At 58.0% G+C, this 19830-nt stretch overlaps 1 protein-coding gene across 4 annotated transcripts in view; it reads left to right on the forward strand.

Moving 5' to 3' along the window:
- CFAP100 (cilia and flagella associated protein 100) overlaps positions 1-18817 on the forward strand; it is a 30990-nt gene extending 12173 nt beyond the window's left edge. The window contains exons 6-18 of one of the 4 annotated variants that reach the window (XM_070359528.1): positions 1213-1399; positions 3316-3383; positions 3455-3618; positions 3806-3886; positions 4185-4366; positions 5869-5901; positions 5982-6108; positions 7942-7993; positions 8066-8217; positions 10953-11163; positions 12125-12330; positions 13102-13195; positions 17968-18817. In XM_070359528.1, coding sequence (XP_070215629.1) covers positions 1213-1399; positions 3316-3383; positions 3455-3618; positions 3806-3886; positions 4185-4366; positions 5869-5901; positions 5982-6108; positions 7942-7993; positions 8066-8217; positions 10953-11163; positions 12125-12330; positions 13102-13195; positions 17968-18045 — 1635 coding nt within the window. In that variant the 3' untranslated portion in view covers positions 18046-18817. Of the gene's footprint in view, positions 1-1212; positions 1400-3315; positions 3384-3454; positions 3619-3805; positions 3887-4184; positions 4367-5765; positions 5902-5981; positions 6109-7941; positions 7994-8065; positions 8218-10952; positions 11164-12124; positions 12331-13101; positions 13196-13984; positions 17899-17967 lie in introns of those variants that run through there. The other 3 variants (XM_070359527.1, XM_070359529.1, XM_014480180.2) reach the window with 3 other exon arrangements.
- The last annotated feature ends 1013 nt before the right edge of the window (positions 18818-19830 follow it).

A 19830-nucleotide genomic window follows, 5' to 3' on the forward strand; every position in this document is an offset into this window, starting at 1 on the left:
CCAGCTCAGGGCTCAGCCTCTGAGATTCCTCAGGCAGCGGCTCCCTCTGCCACCCTCACCAGGACCAGGGACACTTGGGGATGGGTAAGGCCTCCGGCTCCAACCCAGACCTGATCAGGATTCCACGGGGTGCCAGTCATGCTCCCACCTCCCGCCTGGATGGAGGGGCGACAGATCCTGAGCCAATCTGAGAGGTGCTCGAGACGTGCACCCGCACACACGTGCACACACATGCACACATGCACTGTCATGCTCACACACTTAAACACACAGACACGTGTGCACACCCCCGCACACGAGTGCACACTCACGCACAGACACACACACGCCGACACACACTTCCCCTCCATCCAGCAGCAGCGCAGCCTGGACTTCCTTCTGCCAGCCTGGACCGGCCTCAGGGACCCTCTGCCTTCCTTCAGGGCCCTCTGCCCGCCCTTCCCACCCCACCCCCCCAGCACAGCCCCAGCCTCCTCACTCTGAGGAGCCTCCCAGTGCCTTCCACCTGCAGGCCTTTTCCGACTGGAATCCTCACGGGTGACTCTTTCCGTTTTGTTGCACCAGGACACACAAGTCAGGGCCCACCGCGCATTAGAGGGGAACGGGCGTTGTTACTGGCAGGACCAGTGGGATGTCGGATTTGACCAGGGGAAGCCACATGCAGGCTCAAGCCAGCAGCATCCTCAGGGCCTGGGTGGCAGGAGGGGTGGGCACTAGGTCACCGGGAAGAAAGCACCCCCCATCCTGAGACCCCTCCCAAGTGAAGGACTGGGGTGCTGCTGATCCCCAGTGACCCCCAGCCCCAGGTCACCCCCAGTAAGTAGCGAGCTTCCTTATCAAACTTGGAAACTCTGATGATCCAGCTTCTTTGAGACTTGGTTTGTCAGTTAGAAATCACAGCCCAAGACACTCGGTTTAAGTATGACCTTCAGACGGATGAGGCAGTGAGCGTGTCCCTGCAACCCTGGACTGGAATCACATCTGACCAGGGTTCCCCAGTTCCTCTGGTGCCCTTCCTGCCTGCACCCTGTTCTCTGCACAGAGATGCTCCCCACCCGAGCTCTTCCCCCCTGCACAGAGCACACGCGCGCGGGCCCCCACACCCCTCCAAGTGTGCACCTCCGCCTGTGCATGTCCTGACGGGACAGGCGGCGGGGAGGGGCCGGTCCGTCCGTCCCCACCCAGCCCTGCCCTCCGGCCCGCCTCCCGCAGGACCGCGAGCAGAAGAAGCAGCTGCGGGTGCATGAGAAGATGACCTACTCGTCCAAGGTGTCTGCCAAGCACACCAGCCTGCGCCGCGAGCTGCAGCTGGAGGACGAGACGGAGGACCAGGAGGAGTGGGCCGAGCAGCTGCGCAGCTTCCACGAGCAGGTGGCCTGGAAGCTCGCCATGACCCGAGGTGCACCCCACCCCCGCTCTGTGCCCCGCGGTCCCCAGCCCCGGTCTCCAGGCCCGCCTTTGCCCTTCCTATAGAGCAGTGCTTTTAGCGGGCTTGAGCCATCCGGGGTTGTGGTGTGTGTGTGTCGGGGGGGCAACAGGCCTTCTTTATGCCTGACCTCTGCCTCCCAGGCCGCAAGGATCAGTTCCAGATGGACTGCCACCCTAGCAGCCTTTAAACCCTGGCAGTGTGTGCAGTCGGAATGCTGAGCTGCGCCGTGAGGGCAGGCTTCACTGTGTGTCGAATGTAGGCATCTCACCTGGCTTGTCTGTCCTGGGCAAGTCAGCTTTGTCCTGCTGCTGCCTCTTCTGCTGCTGACTAGCCTCGTGGGTCCCGGGGTTCAGTGTCTTCACTCACTGCATGTAGTGAGAGGCAGCTGTGTGTGAGCTGTTGTTATTTTCATCACCCGGTAAGAAGTCTGAAGGGCTTCCCTGGTGGCTCAGATAGTAAAGAATCTGCCTGCAACACAGGACACCCGGGTTTGATTCCTGGGTTGGAAACATCCCCTGGAGGAAGGCATGGCAACCCACTCCAGTAGTCTTGCCTGGAGAATCCCATGGACAGAAGAGCCTGGTGTGTGGGCTACAGTCCATGGGGTCACAAAGAGTCGGACACGACTGAGGGACAAAACAAGGAAGTCTGAAGTACTAAACATATGCATCAGTGTTCTCCCGATGAAGTATAAACCAGTAAGCTTGAAAGAACCAGTTGAGGTCAGAGTCCTGGACCCCTTGGGCTCTACGGGCCCTGAATGTGAACATGGAGAGACCCCGGCCTCCGCCCCTGACCCTGAGGCTTGGTATGTGGGTGGGAGCCCTGAATGTCTTTGACGTGTCGAGTGTGACACTCTACCTGTGTCTTCTCTCTGCCTCCACCGCCTGTTGTTGCTAAAACCCGGGAGTAGCAGGGGGCATCCAAGTGGGCAAGACTGGACCCAGCAGGTCTGACTTCCTCGAGGAGTTCAGGACGGCCAGGCCAGGCGTCTCGACTTAAAACAGGCCTCCTGGATGCGGCACGTCCTTCTGGAAAGGAGCGGGTTTGAGGACAAGGCTGAGAGCCCACCGTTGCGTCCACAGCGGGGGCACCCCAGCCCGTGCTCTCGGAAAGGCCAGCAAAGAGGCCCCGTGGGCCTTGGCCCCAACTGCGATGCCTCGCTGCTTGTGCTCCAGAAGGCGGCCCTGATGGCCATCCCAGCTTCCTCCCACCCGGCTGAACCCTGCCAGGGTGGACTTAGCCTCTGGGGGCTTGTACGTGTGCTCAGATGCTCAGTCATGTCCGACTCTTTGTGACCCTGTAGACTGTGGCCCCCCAGGCTCCTCTGTCCATGGGATTTCCCAGCAAGAACACTGGAGTGGGTTGCCATTTCCTCTCCAGGGGATCTTCCCAACCCAGGGATCAAACCTGTGTCTCTTGCATCTCCTGCCTTGGCAGGTGGATTCTTTACCACCAGTGCCGCCTGGGAAGCCTTGCTGGAGGCGTAGGGCGCCCCAACTAGAGATCTTGCTGCCTTGTTTTCTCTCTCACCACCCCATCCTGTTACTGTCCTGGCCAATAGACCTTTCCTCATGACATCCAGCCAGGTGAAACTTCCAGGGTGGGGTGTCCAGAGCCTCATTCTAGGGAGAAGGGTGCTACAAGCAAGAGCAACTCCAGTCAGACCCGAGGAGGGACTTCCCACCTGGCCAGACTCCAGCCATGCAGACTGCTCTGTATCTGCACAGCCTGGGGGCAGAGCTCGCTCTGTTGTGGTCCCTGTTGTGACCCAGGCCTCAGGGCGGGTGTAGCGCACCTCCTGGCTCACAGGTCCCTGGCCACCGCCTGGGGGTGCTGCTCCCACTGCCTGCTCATCCCCAGATGCCTCGTGCCTTTCACTGCAGAAAAGAAGCTGGAGCCCAACAACATCAACAGCTACGTGGACCAGAACCGGCAGATGTTTCTCATCCAGGTAGGCTGGCTGCCCCATGGGCCCCGTGCCCTGTCCCTGTGGGGCCCGCATGATGCCACTCTCGCCCTCAGTACGCCCTGGACATGAAGCGGAGCGAGATCCAGCGGCTGGAGAGCCTGGCGGCCCAGGAGGAAGCCGAGCTGGAGCGGGCGGAGAAATTCCTGGAGAAGGACGCAGCCCTGTTCGATGAGTTTCTCAGGGAGAACGACCGCAGCTCCGTGCAGGCGCTGAGAATGTGAGCCCCTGCCTGGGCCTGGCCCAGGCCTGTACGCCCACCACTCCCCCATCCCGCCTGCAGTGGCCGTGGACAGACCCCTGCCCTCAGTTCAGGCCCCTGCTTGGCAGCTTCCCCGCCTGCAGCCCTGACTGAAGGCAGCGTGGATGCTCCCCTGAGCCCCTTCCCCTCCGCCCCCCTCCCCCAGGGCTGACAAAGAGTCCAAAGCCAAGATGGAGAAGATCCTGGAGATTCGTGAGCTGACCACCCAGATCATGAACATCAAGAGGTGAGTTCAGGGGGCGCACTGGCCCCTCTGTGTCTCCCAGGGCCCAGGGAGCTCCGTGTGGCACACCGCTCTGCACCCTAATCATGTCCAGGAGCCCCAGCCTTGCGGGTGGCCGAGGCCAAGACGTGGGGCAGGGCTCACCCCAAGGCCCTTCTGCCCTGGGAGTGGCGGTGACCTGGGGACTGAGCTGTGCTGCCCCGCAGGCCGGCCCTCTCGCCCACATGCAGGGTCCGGGCTGCCTCCCCTCCAAGGGGCCCAGGGATGGAGCCTGACCTCGCCTGTCCCCTCCTGGGTGCAGCGAAATCTCCAAATCTGAGGACATGCTGCAGCAGTACAAGGTCTACAAGGACTTCCTGTACAAGCTGTCACCCAAGGAGTGGCTGGAGGAGCAGGAGAAGAAGCACGTGGCTCTTAAACAGGCCAAGGAGGTGGTGGAGGCCTTCAAGGAGAGCCTGCTGCTGTCTTCGGTGGGGGACAAAGGTAGCAAGGAGGGGCGGGTGCACCTGTGTCCTCTGGCCAGGCCTCCCCATCCCCAGAGCCCCACCCCCTCCAGGCCTCCCCATCCCCAGAGCCCCACCCAGGCCTCTCCATCCCCAGAGCCCCACCCCCCTCCAGGCCTCCCCATCCCCCAGAGCCCCACCCAGGCCTCTCCATCCCCAGAGCCCCACCCCCTCCAGGCCTCTCCATCCCCAGAGCCCCACCCCCTCCAGGCCTCCCCATCCCCAGAGCCCCACCCCCTCCAGGCCTCTCCATCCCCAGAGCCCCACCCCCTCCAGGCCTCTCCATCCCCAGAGCCCCACCCCCTCCAGGCCTCCCCATCCCCAGAGCCCCACCCCCTCCAGGCCTCTCCATCCCCCAGAGCCCCACCCAGGCCTCCCCATCCCCAGAGCCCCACCCCTCCAGGCCTCCCCATCCCCAGAGCCCACCCTCCAGGCCTCTCCATCCCCAGAGCCCCACCCCTCCAGGCCTCCCCATCCCCAGAGCCCCACCCCCCCCAGGCCTCCCATCCCCAGAGCCCCACCCCTCCAGGCCTCCCCATCCCCAGAGCCCCACCCCTCCAGGCCTCCCCATCCCCAGAGCCCCCCCCTCCAGGCCTCTCCATCCCCAGAGCCCCACCCCTCCAGGCCTCCCCATCCCCAGAGCCCCACCCCCTCTCCAGGCCCTCCAGCCCCCAGGCCTCCCCACCCCTCAGAGCCCCCAGACCTCTCCATCCCCAGAGCCCCCACCCCCCTCCAGGCCTCTTCATCTCCCAGAGCCCCCCTACCCAGGCCTCTCCATCCTTCAGAGCCCCACCCCCCAGGCCTCCCCATCCCCAGAGCCCCACCCCCTCCAGGCCTCTCCATCCCCCAGAGCCCCACCCAGGCCTCTCAATTCCCCAGAGCCCCCCCCTCCAGGGCCTCCCCACCCCCCCAGGCCTCTCCATCCCCAGAGCCCCTCCATGCCTCTCCATCCCCAGAGCCCCCACCCCTCCAGGCCTCTTCATCCCCATCCCCAGATCCCCACCCCTCCATGCCTCTCCATCCCCAGAGCCCCACCCCCAGGCCTCTCCATCCCCCCCCCACCCCCCCAGGCCTCCCCATCCCCAGAGCCCCCCCAGACCTCCCCATCCCCAGAGCCCCCAGGCCTCCATTCCCTCAGGCCCCCCCAGACCTCCCCATCCCCAGAGCCCCCACCCCCTCCAGGCCTCTCCATCTCCCAGAGCCCCCCCCCTCCAGGCCTCTCCATCTCCCAGAGCCCCCCCCCCAGGCCTCTCCCATTCAGAGCCCCCCCAGGCCCCATTCCCAGAGCCCCCCGCTCCAGGCCTCCCCATCCCCCAGAGCACCCACCCCTGGGTCAGGCCTCTCCATCCCCCAGAGCCCCCCCAACCCCCACTGCTCAGCCCACAGGCTCTGGGAGGTTGGCCAGCTCTCTGAGCAGTCCTGCCACTTGGGGAGACCCTGGGCAAGTACTTGGGACCCTGAGCCTCTCCTGGCTTCCCACAGGACCAGAGACCAAGGGCAAGCTGAGCTCCAGAGGTATGTGGCGGCCCCCAGCTGGAGGAGCCTCTCTCTGAGCGGGGGGTGGGCAGGTGGACAGCCCCCTCTGCTTCCCCCAGAGGGGCAGAGCTCCAGGAGGCCTGCCAAGCTCCTGCAAATGATGCGGCTGCACCAGGCACTGCCCAGCACTGCCAGCCAGCAGCAGGGCACCCTGCCCAGCATGCCCAGCGGGGTGGAGTCCAAAAGGTGAGTGGGCGTGGGGAGGGAGTGGTGAGGAGACTGGCCTGCTGGGGAGTGGCCCCCAGTGGCACCAGCTTGGGGTGCCTGGAACAGGGGAGAGGCTGAGGAAGGGCCATGTCCAGCCTGGAGGGTCTAGAGTTAAACGTAAGCCTGAAAATCGAGGTGTTTCCTGAGCAGACACTTATGTTCGTGTGATTTGGTGAACTTGAGTTTGCGGTGGCCCACGTGGGTGCTGCTGGGACAGTCAAAGGTGCATGGAGGAGGCAGCTGGGGGGATGCTTGGGAGAGGACCCACCTGCCTGGACCCTCAGAGTCCAGAGTGCTGGCCGGGGGCTGACAGAGCCCCTAAACCTTGAAAGGGAAGCAGGAAGTCTGGATTTTCATATACAATATCCCAAACTTTAGTCGTGACAGTTATTTTCAAGTCTTATGCAAAACACGGTAAGGGACAAACCAACCGGCCAGATCCAGCCCCGGTGACTCACCCCGTAGCCCCTGCAACACCCCCTCGGGGACCACTGAGCCACCCTGGGACCTGTCCTGAATGTCTTCCTGTGATTCCCTGACACCCCTGCCCCCACCCCCGCCACATGCCGTGATGACTGACCACAGGACACGCCTGCCCCACGCCGCCTCCGGGGCCCTTGCTCCTCCAGCAGTCACTGTGCACCCCAGCCTCTCTGGGCGGGCTCCCCACGAGGTGCGGAGGGGCGCGGGAGCCTGACAGCCAGGCAGGGCTGCACCCTCGCTTTGCCTCGAGTCCCCGCCCTGGGGTCCGGGGCTGCAGAGGCCAGGAGGTTTCAGCAGGGTGCCGACACGATCAGACTTGGGTCTTGTACCTTTCTCTCTGATTTTGTGGCGCGCTTGGCGAATCACCAAGCCCAAGGCCAGGCACGTGCAGAGGTTAGCTCTGGTCCCCGTAACCCCTCCGGGCAGGGCTGTGGTCTCCAGCTCTGGGGGCCGATGTGCGTGCCTCCTCTGGCGAGATGTCCTCAGCCTTGGAGCTCCCGGCGGCAGGGAAGGTCCCTGGGAGCAGAGGTCTGGGACCTTGGCCTGCCAGCCCCGTGACCATGGCCACTGTGCACATTTGGGCAGGTCGTGGGCTGCACAAGGCATTTGGCCAGGAGGCCGAGTCAGAGCTGAAGCCCAGCCCGGCCCCAGGCTGTGTCCCGGAAGGAAGTCTCGGAAGGGCACCTTCCAGGCCAAGGGTGACCCGGGCAGGCGGCCGGCTTTCTGATGGCAGGTTTCTCATGTGGCGATTCAGTGGCATCGTGTGCATGGGGCTTCCCTGGTGGCTCAGGCGTTAAATCTGCCTGCCGGTGCAGGAGATGCAGGTTCAGTTCCTGGTTTGGGAAGATCCCCTGGAGGAGGAAATAGCAACCCATTCCAGTATTCTTGCCTGAGAAATCCCATGGACAGAGGAGCCTGGTGGGCTGTAGTCCATGGGGTCGCAGAGTCGGACATGACTCTGACTACACAATAAAATCGATGTGCATACAGCTGTGAGAGGGGCCAGCGATGACACGTCCTAAGGAGGGAGCGGGGCAGCGAAGGCCCAGGTGTGAGGGAAAGAGCAGGGACCAGGGAGGGGCCTGGCAGTGGGAGCCGTGGGTCTGAGGTCGGGTTGGCTCTTGGATTGCAGGAAGGAGCTGCTGGGGCGGGAGTCTTGAGGTGGGAGCCGCGCTTTATTCTAACTAGAGTGAGAGGGACTGACGGTGCGGTGTGACCGCTGGGGGCTGAGAGGAGGCTGGAGCCATGGCCTCGGCCACCTGGGGGACAGAGGATGGGATGAAGGCTGCTTGGGGAGGTGCCCCAGGCCCCGACCACGTGTCCCCACAGGTCCAGCTCCACCCTCCCTGTGCAGGATGACCTCGACAGTGACGATGAGGAGGTGAGTGCCGGCTCCCGCGGGGCTCCGGGGCCGGGCCTGCTGAGCGGGGGCCTCACCTGGCTCTGCTCACAGGAGCCGGAGCTATACTTCACAGATCCGCAGCAGCTCCTCGACGTCTTCACAAAGCTGGAGGAGCAGAACCTGTCTCTGGTCCAGAACACCCAGGAGATGGAGGAGGCCCTGGAGGAGCTGAGCTTCACCCTGAAGAACACTCAAACCCGCATGTAGGTCTCAGGGAGGGCTCCGTGGCTGGGCGGCTCACCCTGCCCTGTCCGTGGTGCTGGCCCTGCCGGCTCTGGGGAGAGGCCGTGTCCTCTTGGGCCTGGACCTGAGGTTCAGAGTGGGCCAGGCGGGTGGAGCCCTGAGGGGCTGACCTCTCCCCACCCTGAAGCAGCCTTCAGTCGGAAGGGGGCATCTCCACGAACACCGCCCAAGGTGGTTTTGTAATGTTTATTTTACTCAGCAGTAAAGAATCTGCCTGCAATGCGGGAGCTGTGGGTTCCATCCCTGGGCCGGGAAGATCCCTGGAGGAGGAAATGGCAACCCACTCCAGTATTCTTACCTGGAGAATCCCATGGACAGAGGAGCCTGGTGGACTGTAGTCCATGGGGTCGTAGAGTCCGACAGGACGGAAGCGACTGAGCACATGCACAGTTATTTTACTAACGATTATAAAGATTAGCGCTGTTCTCTGTTATTTAATAGTAGTAATATGGGCCAAGCTACTTGACTCTCCAGCCTTCGTCATGTAGTGTTTTCTGCCCAGCATTGGCTCAGAGTAAGTTTTCTGGAACAGAGAGGCGTCAGTTTTGTTGTTGACACCAAGCCCTGCAGGCCCCGTTTGGGCAGGGTCTGGCTCCAGGTGAGGCCAGCTGGGAGCAGGGGATCACCTCTTTACTCCCGAACCTTGAGTAAGCACCCATTCTGGATCAGGCCAGGGTCTGGGCCCTTCATGAATAAGGTGAACCGTGCCCCATGAGCTGGCAGCCCAGGGGAGCCAACTTAGAGGCTTGCAGATTTGCCTTGTGGGTAGTAACACGTGCTAGGAGTAGAGAGTCCTATGAGGAGGCTGGAGTGGAGGTTGGCAGCAGATGGGAGAGGGTAGGGGAGGCTCCCAGGGAAGGTGTCCTTTCAGCCACGGACTTCCTGAGTGATGGGACACCACAGGGACTCTTGGGGGAAGAGGGAGCACATGCAGAGGTCCTGAGGTGGAGCCAGCCCACAGCTTTGACTGTGTGCTCACGTCCTGTTGACCGACATCCTGCCTTGGATAATTTCCTACCAAGAGTCTCCGGAATAATGCTGAAACATGAGCTCTCAGGAAAAACTGTGTTTCCTGCCAGTGCAGGAGATACAACAGACTCGGGTTCGATCTCTGAGTTGGGAAGACCCCCTGGAGAAGGGAACGGGTACCCACTCCAGTATTCTTGCCTGGAGAGTCTTGCAGGCTTCAGTCCATGGGGTCAAAAAGAGTCGGATGTGACTGAGCACATACACAGTGGGGAAAAGGCATCTTTTTATCCCAAACACCTGGGAAAGAAATAGAAGAACAAAATCACCCGCCCCCCGCAACAATCCGGTCCGTGTAGAAGGAGCGCTGGCTGCAGGGCCACTCTCGTGTCCAGGCAGTGGATGTGGAGGAAGCTCTAAGGAACAGGCTGGACTCTTGGCAGTCAGGTACCACCAGGCGATGTCCTGCTGACTCTGCAGTGGACACTCAGGGTTGAGGGGAGGTCTGGCCTCTGTTCTTATCCTAGGTGACCTGCTTGCCCCCCATAAGGGCCCAGGCCTGGAGGGGGGGGTGTGTGTGAGCTGCAGGTGGTCCCCCTGGCCACCCGCCTCTGAAAGCCTGGGGGGGCTGGGCGGGCCAGCTCCACCCGCCTCACACTCAGCCTCCTGGCCTCAGCCCCACAGCCATGGGGCTGCAGCTGGAGGGCTGCCAGGGGGCGGAGGCCTGCACCCCGGCGCCCGTGCTCGAGACAGAGGGCAAAGGGGCCGCTCCCGTGGCACTTTGCCTAAACACAGGAAAGTGTCGGTAGCTCTGTCCACCTGGGTGGAGCTTCAGAACCACCATAGGGCACGGGGCACCTCTAGGCCCCACAGGCACAGCTGGCTGAGTGACCAGTGTCCTGCTCACTCTGGTCAGGACTGGCATGCTGCTGCCCATACTGGCCAGACCCATGTCAAGTATAAGAGCCAGGGTTCCTGCTCCAGAAACCCCAGCAGATAATGCATGTCTGCCATGAACATGAAAGACTTAAGAAAAATTTAATATGTTTCATATAAAAGGTGATTGTTGCAATCCTATCCCTAGTGAAAATGAAAGTCGTTCAGCCGTGTCTGACTCTTTGCAACCCCGTAGACTATACAGTCCATGGAATTCTCTAGGCCAGAATACTGGAGTGGGTAGCCTCTCCCTTCTCCAGGGGATCTTCCCAACCCAGGGATCGAACCCAGGTCTCCTGCATTGCAGGCAGATTCTTTACCAGCTGAGCCACCAGGGAAGCCCGTAAGAGGATTATAAACTCGGGCTCGCAAAACCCTGTCCAGTGAATGTCCATGGCAGCATTGCTCCCAAGAGGTTAAAGGTAGAAGCTGCCTAATGTCCGCAAAGCTTGGTCTCCCACACGGTGGACCACAGTGGTCGTAAGCAGACACGAGGCTCTGACCAGGCACGTTACAGGACAGACGGACCTGAAAACGGTGCCGGGTGAGAGAGCCAGACACGAAGGGACAGGTGCCGGGGCTCCGTATTTATGTCCAGGAGAGATGGAGTGGAGGGGGCGGGCTTCTCTCCAGTTGATGACACTGTCCTGAAACTAGATTATGATGGTCAGGAAAAAAATTGGACATTTCGAAAGAATTTTATGGAGAATTATATACCTCAATAAGGCAGATTTTGGTCCCCCTTTTTAGCATGGATTATTAAAGATGTTAGATTTCCCCTGCGTCTCACCAGGGCCTCTGAGGCTGGGGCTCTCGGCCCTCAGCATGCGGCAGGGCCAGGAGGCTCAGAGGTGCTGGTGCCCTTCAGGGACCGGGAGGTGAACCAGCTGAAGCAGTGGATCACCACGCTGATGATGTCCATCGCCAAGGAGGAGGAGACGGCCGCAGAGCTAGAGCTCAAAGCCCGCGTCTTCCATTTTGGCGAGTTCAAGGGTGATCAGGAGGTAGGGCCCCTGGACGGGCAGATGGCAGCGGTGGGCACGTGGCCATAGCCCCAGTAGAGGGTGGAGTCATCCCTGCCAGAGGGGCCCAGACCGCGGGAGAGCCAGCCCGGAGGCGCGTGCTTCTCCGGGGCTGCTGTGGTCCTTGCCACTCGCCAGACTCTGGGCTGGACCCACGGGCACTGCTGGGCAAAGGCCTGGGCCCAAATCAGAGCCATGAGCTTATGGCCCGTGAATGCGTAGCGCCCCAACACGCCTCCTCCATCCCTCCTTCCTTCCGTGAACTCATCTGCTTCTTAAGCACTCAGTGTGTCTGGAGGTGACCCTTCAGGGAGGCAGGCAGGCATGTCCCCAGCCAGGCCGGGAGGGTAAGAGAGCACAGAGCCCAGGGGTCCGGGGCCTGCACCCAGCTTCCTAGGTCGTTGCTGTTGAGAGCCTCCTGCCTGCTGGGCACTGGGCCAAGTACCCGGAGGCCCGAGAGTGGGCTGGGCATCTACCCCCAGACTATCGGGCACTAGCTGTGCCCTGTGCCCTCTGCCCCTCCCCCGCCCTCTTGGCCACCCCCGGGGACAGGGGTGTTGTGTCTTCTGAACATCAGAACAGGCTGGGGCGGGGGTGGGGTGGGGGGCTGATCTAGCCCAGCACTATAGAAAGCAGGCCACAGAACGTGATCCCGGGGGGAGCTGAGGGCAGCGCAGGGGCAGAGTAGGTCACAGGGCCTCAGAGGGCACCCCGGGTCCAGGCAGGAGCCCCAATAGGCACTGGGACCCAGGATCTGGCTGACCATAGAGCCCCAGGGCGCGGCCCTCTGCCCAAGAGAAGCCCAACTGTCCAGCTCTGTGCCCCCTGACTTCCCGAGCACCCCCTGCCAGCTCGGCAGAGCCCCAGGAGGTCAGCTGGCTGAGGTGTGGGGGCAGCCCGGGCCTGCGCGGCCCCGCTGGAGGGAGGCCTGCCCGCCTCACAGGACAAGCTGCTGGAGAGTCTGAACTGCAAGGTGCTGGACGTCTACCGGCACTGCGTGGGTGGCCAGCAAGAATCCAGCCTGGGCACCGTGCAGATGCTGGCCACCATCGAGCACCAGCTGGACGAGCTGCTTGAGAACCTGGAGCGCGTGCCCCCAGCCCGCATCGAGCAGGCCGAGAAAGCCAAGGAGAAGGAGAGGCGCCTCCGGTGCGTGGCGGGGAGCCCTGCACACCCCCGCCAGCTCTGGGCTGGCCCTGAGGACAGGGGCACGCCCTGGGGCTCCCCGCTAGGAGGGGGGTGTCTGGGGTTCAGACGGGGCCACAGGCTCAGCCCAGTGGGGAAGGTCCCTCCATTGGGAGAGGCATGTGGTGGCCTTAGGGACCCTGGGAGCGAAGTGATGGGTGACCCCCCCACCTCCCACGCCCAGCCGCCAAGGAGAAGGGAGAGCGAGAGGCATTTTCTGGGCAAAAAGCTGTACTGCCTGAGCCCAGGGAGGGAAAGGGCTGGCCTGGGAGCCACTGAAGGGGAATCAGCAAAGGGTGTGCCCCATGGGCCCAGTGGGGTGCAGGCCAGTTCCTGGTCACCTGGGTCATTCCGTCCCAGCAGAGTCCTGAGGCACGGCCATCTGTGATCAGCCATGTCTTTCCCACACACAAGGGCTCTCCCCCTGGGTCCCCAGACCCTGCTTAGGCAGGCACTGGACAAAGGTTTGGTGGCCTCAAGTACAGACAGGAGGACTCGGGACTACTGACCTTGCTGGGGCCTGGGCTTTCAAGGGTGGCGATGCATCAGTGACCAGGGAGGGGAAGCCAGGAACCTGGGCCTTCCAGCGGGAGATGAGCCCTGAGCCAGGCCCTCCCAACCAACCAGGGCCAGAGCCAGCAGGGAGGTGGGGCGCCGAGGCCTGAGGCTGCGTGGGGAGGAGCTGGTAGCCTTCTCCGGGCCTCTGGTCCTTAACCTCGCCGTTCCTGCACCCAGACTCCGGGAAGAGAAGGCGAAGCTGCAGAAACAGCTGCAGGAGGAGCGACTGCTGCGCGCACAGGCGCGGGCCCAGGCCGAGGTCAAGAAGAAGGTAAGAGAGGCCCCGAGGAGGCGTGGCCCGGGGGCGTGGCGGCCCCAAGGGGCGTGGCGGCATCGAGGGGGCGTGGCTTGGAGGGCTCATGGCTGCGGACTCGCCAGGCCTCGCCCACTTTTGTAGATACACTTGCTGGGGTCCTAAGGGGAGACAGGTCACCAGAGCAATGTCAGGGTGGAGCCAGGGTCCCCATTCTCAGGCCTGCCCCGCCCCCCGCCCCTGAGGACCTGCTTCCTCCGGGCAACCTCCCAACCTTCCCTAGGAGCACAGGTGCCCACAGCTCAGTGCCCCCTGGGGGTCCCACCTACATTCCAGCCAGACCCCAGGCCAAGGCCATCACCCCTCACTCACTGAGGGTCCCCCAGCCACTGCGTCTCCCACCCACAGCGTACGGGCCAGAGTAGCCACTGGCCTGCTAGACTTGTGGTCCCTAAAGAGTCCCGATCCTGACCCTGGCCTGAGGACCAATGTGGATCCCATGGGGTCTCTCCTGATCCTCGTGGCGGGAGAGATGTCCCTTTAGCCTGGCGTCTCCCAAGTCTCCAGGTGCCTCCTTCCTCCCCCACCCCCACTCACCCAGCACCCTGGCGTGCAGGCCAGATAGATTTCCCTACCCCGGCCATCTCGGAGGCCCTGGCCAGCCCGCAGACCACACATGACCTCAGCCACCGGAGAGGCTGGGCTGGGCCTGGGCTCCGGGCTCCCGTGCGTTCAGGGCAGGTGTCCAGGCCTCAGCCCGGGTGCAGTGAGGCCGGGGTGCAGGCTCACGGGGTCCCCTCCCTGCAGTGGGGCAGGAGGCTAGTGTGCCGATCCCGGCCACCTGCCCTGAAGACCAAGGAGCAGTCCAAGCACGAGCTGATGGACAAGGACAGGGAGGAGCACCTGTTTTTCTTCACGTAGTGCGCGGGCCTCCTGCTGGCTGAGCAGAAGCAGACGGAGGTGTGGGGAGCAGAGGCAGAGTCTGCACGCCTGCACGGGCCCCTCACCCCCCACGCTATGCCTTCAGACTCAACTGAAATAAAAGCTGTGTCGCTTGGGTACTGTGTCTTGGGAGGCAGACACAGTAACACAATGTCAGTCTCCCCTCATTTGTCACTTAAACCAGGAAATGATAAGGAATAGAGGAAGAGATGGTTAGATGGCATCACCGACTGGATGGACTCGAGTTTAAGCAAACTCCGAGAGATAGTGGAGGACAGGGAAGCCTGATGTGCTACAATCCATGGGGTCCCAAAGAGTCAGACGTGACTTTGTGACTGAACAACAAAGATAAGGGATGAGCCCATTTGGATTTCCTCTCAGTCAGCTGCTGAGACAGACGTGGGTGGGATCAATTGCAGTTCAGCACAAGGTGAGATGGGAGATGAGCTGCATGTTAACCTGAGGTGACGGGGTAAAGCCTCCCTGTGAACCGAGGTGCTGTGTGAGATCCACCCTAGACCCACCTGGGATCTTCTTCAGCTCCACCCAGTGCTGATGGGCTGTAGGATGGCTCCTGGCTGCCAGAGCTCGTGTGGGAACAAGCGCTGCTACACTTGAGGCGGGATGTGGGCCGAGACCCGGCTCTCTGAGACGAGTTGTGCGGTTCATCCATTTTCTACCTGAGGGATGTAGAGGGTCCTCTCTAGGTGGGGACTGAGCGGAGGCGTGGGGTCAGCTCATCTGCATCGCGGGGTGAGGCGTGGGGCAGCCCCGGCTCCACCGTGGGGTGAGGCCTGTGGTCAGCTCATCTCCACCACAGGGTGAGGGGTGGGGTAGCCCCCGCTCTACAGTGGGGTGAGGCGTGGGCCAGCCCCAGCTCCACCACGGGGTGAGGGGTGGGTAGTCCCACTGTGGGGTGAGGTGTTGGGTCAGTCCCCTACTCCTCCATGGGGCTAGGTTTCAGGTCACACCCAACGCCACCATGGGGTGAAGTGTGGGGTCAGCCCCAGCTGCACCAAGGGCTGAGCTATGGGGTAAGCCCCACCGTGGGATGAGGTGTAGGGTCTGCTCCAGCTCCTCCATGTGGTGAGGTGTGGGCTCAGGCCCAGCTCCACCGTGGGATTAGGTGTGAGGTCAGTCCCCAGCTCCTCCTTGGGGTGAGGTGCTGAGTCAGTACGAACTCCACTGTGGGGTGAGGTGTGGGGTCAGCCCCCAACTCTTCCGTGGAATGAGGTATTGTGTTAGACACCAACTCCTCCGTGGGATGAAGTGTTGGTCAGCCCCAGCTCCACCGTGGTGTGAGGTGTTGGGTCAGCCCCACCGTGGGGTTAGTAGTGGGATCAGTCCTAGCTCCACCATGGGGTGAGGTCGGGGTCAACCTCATCGTGGGTGAGGTGTGGGATCCGCCCCCAACACTTCGGTGGGGTGAGCTGCGCAGTCAGCCCCAGCCCCACTGTGGATTGTGGTGTGGTAAGGGAAGAGGAGAAGGGGACGACAGAGGATGAGATGGTTGGATGGCATCACCGACTCAATGGACATGAGTTTGAGCAAACTCTGGGAGATGGTAAGGGACAGGGAAGCCTGATGTGCTGCAGTCCGTGGGGTCGCAGAGTGTGGGACACGACCTGGGGACTGAACAACAAACAGGTATTCATAAGCAAAACTCTTAAGGTTGCTATTGCAGGGTATGGCCACAAGGCGGCAGGATTTTTTTCATGCCTAGTTGTGATTACCTTGGAAATGAAAGCTTTTGAGTTTTAACTCAGGACTGTAATTTAATATGGAATGTACTTGAAGAAACACCCAAAAGCTTGTGTTCTTCCTGAACATTCTTATTTATTTTAATAATTTTTTTTTATTTATTGGCCGTGCCATGCAGCTTGTGGGATCTTAATTCCCTGACCAAGGATCGAACCCTCGCCCCCTGCTTTGGAAACACAGAATCTTAACCACTGGACTGGAGGGAAGTCCCCCGAGCATTATTTTTAAATTAATCTTTATTTTTTATTGTAGTAACATTGATATACTATGTGTTGGTGGCAGGTGAACCGAATGTATTTTCTATTTTGTTGCTGTTATTCAATTGCCAAGTCATGTCTGATTCTTTTTGTAGGAGCGTTCCCTTTTTGCCAGGCCCTGTTACACTGGTAAAACATCTGTTTGTGTATACATAAGTGTACATAGTTATAAGTGTCTAGATACATAGATATATAAATGTCTATATGCATAGATATATAGATATATAAATACTTAGATATATAGAGACATAAATATCTATATACATAGACATAAATATCTATGTACATATAGACATAAATATGTACATACAGATATAAATATCTATTATAGATACATATAGACATAGGTATTTATATACATAGACATATAAATATCGGTATATGTGGAAGATGGTCACACAGTGGAAAATGCAAGAGACAACCTTATAGACAAGTTAGGTGATACAGATAGAGGCATTTACAAGATCATACTAGGAGAGAGAAACATAAACAGTTTCAAAATAAAGAGAACAAATCTCACCATGATTCATGTAACTAGTTGTAACCTGGTGGCAATAAACCAAGTCTACAGGGGAGTCTGTAGATGATGGCAAATTCTGGAAGGGTCAGATAGTGAAAACAAGTTAAATGTTTCACCTTTGTTTCCAAAGTATACCTTATCAATGTATGGATTCATACTTGTTGATACCTCCGAAGTATGGATCATCCTGTATATCCTCATATGCCCACGTCCAACTGTCTCAACTCAAATCATCCAAGCATAACTCCAGCTTGTTGCAACTCCAGTCAATTGTTGAAATTTCATGCAAAAGACACATTGTGATTCATTTGTATTGACCAGTAAAGGCAAGATTTCTGTCTAATTTTTTTTAGAGGCCTTAAAAATCATTTAAAATTTCAACTCTTCTCCTTGCTTCACTTTGTTCTGATTCGATTGACATGGGAAAAGCTATGGAAAGAGTGTTTAATATAATCTGAACTCACCAGGTGTATCTATTATTTGGTGTACATGAAGATCTGAGAAGTAGATTTTGATGGATATAAAAAGAAATATTGTGGATGTAGAACATAGTTAGAAATTGCGAGAGTCATTTGACCAGAGAGCAATCACAGTGGATCAACTTCATCTCGCACACCCATGAGGACAAGTTTGTCTTGGTAATAACATCAGCAACTGAGGAGTTAAAAGTGTTATCACTGTGAAAAATGATTATGAAAAGAAATCTATGAAATGTTTTCATAGATAGAACACAACTTTCCAAGAGGCTTTAAATTTCAGGTAGATGTTTTATGATTTGAATCTTGAGTGGATTACAGACTCTGTGTAAGTTTTACAGACTGTTCAAAGTAACATTCTATTCCATCCTGGAATGAATACATTACCTTTAGACTCATGCATTTGTGGCACACCTAATCAGACTTAGAGACGGTCTGTGTTGGAGAGTGCTCTAAACCAGTTTGTGCACACCTGCAGATCTGACAAGAAATGTCACTCTCATGCTGTTGCTGCTGTTCAGTTGCTAAGCTGTGTCTGACTCTTTGTGACCCCATGGACTGCAGCACGCCAGGAATCCCTGTCCTTCACCATCTCCTGGAGATTGCTCAAACTGCTGTCCATTGAGTTGGTGATGCCACCCAACCATCTCTTCCTCTGTCGTCCCCTTCTCCATTTGCCTTCACTCTTTCCCAGCATCAGGGTCTTTTCCAGTGGGTTGGCTCTTCACATCAGGTGGCCAAAGGATTGGAGGAGCTTTGGTTTCAGCATCAGTCCTTCCTATGACTATTCAGGACTGATTTCCTTTAGGATTGACTGGTTTGATCTCCTTTCAGATCAAGGGACTGTCAAGAGTCTTCTCTAGCACCGCAGTTCAAAAGCATCAGTTCTTCAGTGCTCTGCCTTCTTTGTGATCCTACTCTCACATCCGTACATGACTACTGCAAAAACCAGTAGCTTTTACTCTCACATGCTGCTGCTGCTGCTGCTGAGGCGCTTCAGTTGTGACCTGTGTGACCCCATAGACGGCAGCCCAGCAGGCTCCCCCGTCCCTGGGATTCTCCAGGCAAGAACACTGGAGTGGGTTGCCATGTCCTTCTCCAATGCATGCAAGTGAAAAGTGAAAGTGAAGCTGCTTAGTCGAGTCTGACTCTTAGCGACCCCATGGACTGCAGCCCAGCAGACTTCTCCATTGATGGTATTTTCCAGGCAAGAGTGCTGGAGTGGGGTGCCATTGCCTTCTCCCATATGGGATATCAAATTTGTTTTCACACATTGCCTGCTATATTTAAACTCTTGGTTCCTACTTCATGTAACCATGTAGTGTTGTATTTAAATCCAATTTGAAACAAAGCTTTATTTTAAGAAGGTTTTGCTTACCAGCAGCGTTATTTTCACCAGAACCTCTTACCTTGCTGTGACATCTCAAAACTCAGAAACTCTCACGTGTTGGTATGATATCCATTTCACTTTAGCAGAGTTTGAACAGAGAAGTGAAAAAACCAGCGAGCCCGTTTTATCAGGTTCCTCCAGGCAGAAAATTGAAGCTTGATGTTGTTCAGTCACTCAGTCACGTCCGACTCTTTGTGACCCCGTAGACTGCAGCACTCTGGGCGTCCCTGTCCTTCACCATCTCCCAGAGCTTGCTCAAACTCATGTCCATTGAGTCGGTGATGCCATCCAACCATCTTGTCCTCTGTTGTCCACTTCTCCTTCTTCCCTCAGTCTTTGAAATTGAAACTGTTAGAAGACAGAGTTCATGCAGCTTATGGGCTCCTTGACTCAATTTTTTTGCAGGAATTTTCTTAGGTATTTTTTCAAATGTGACCTTTCCTTCATATAATAGCAAATAACAGAATTAGAAGAAACTAATTTGAAATGATGGATTGTTTCTACCCTGACAATCTGAACACAAAGGAACCAGTGGGAACCACAAAGATCTGGGAGCCAGGCTTTTAAGAATATTTTAGGTTGGCAAATGATAACTAGTATGCTTTAAATTTTAACAATTTTTTATTCTGATAAAGAATATCCTTTTCTAGAAGGCTTCCAGTGTGGTTGCCTCCTGCTGGAAGCCTTGGATGATAGAATCAGGGTACTTCCTGTCTGTCTGTACAGGACCCCGGGCTCAACTCTAGAAATCCCTGGATCTCCCCTGGATCCTGACCACCACGTGCCTAAAGATACTGGTAACAGTTTTGCTCTGGCTGTTGAACTGTTTAATGACAAAGATTCTTTCAGTTTCCTGATTTGGGTGACATGTGGAGCCCAGTGATGATTTCTTCTTTAAGAAACTTATGTGCTAGCTCCTACACGAGGGTGAGCCCCCTGTCCAACGATGAGAGACCCTGCCTGGGTATGACCTGTGCCTCCAGGGAGAGCAATTTTATGCTAGTTTAAACCTGACCAAGTTCTGTCTACATGGTGGATTTAGACCTCTCTGTCTTATTTAGGGGCTTCCCTGGTGGCTCAGATAGTAAAGAATCTGCATGCAGTGCAGGAGACCTGGCTTCGATCTCTGGATCGGGAAGATCCCCTGGAGAAGGGAATGGCAACCAACTCCAGTATTTTTGCCTCGAGAATCCCATGGACAGAGGAGCCTGGAGGGCTACAGTCCATGGGGGTCACAAACAGTCAGACATGACTGAGCGATGAACACTTTGACTTTTCAATCCTGTCTGCACTGATTATGTTTAGAC

Source organism: Bos mutus, chromosome 22 (genome assembly GCF_027580195.1).
Source record: "Bos mutus isolate GX-2022 chromosome 22, NWIPB_WYAK_1.1, whole genome shotgun sequence".
Classification (NCBI taxonomy): Eukaryota; Metazoa; Chordata; class Mammalia; order Artiodactyla; family Bovidae; genus Bos; species Bos mutus.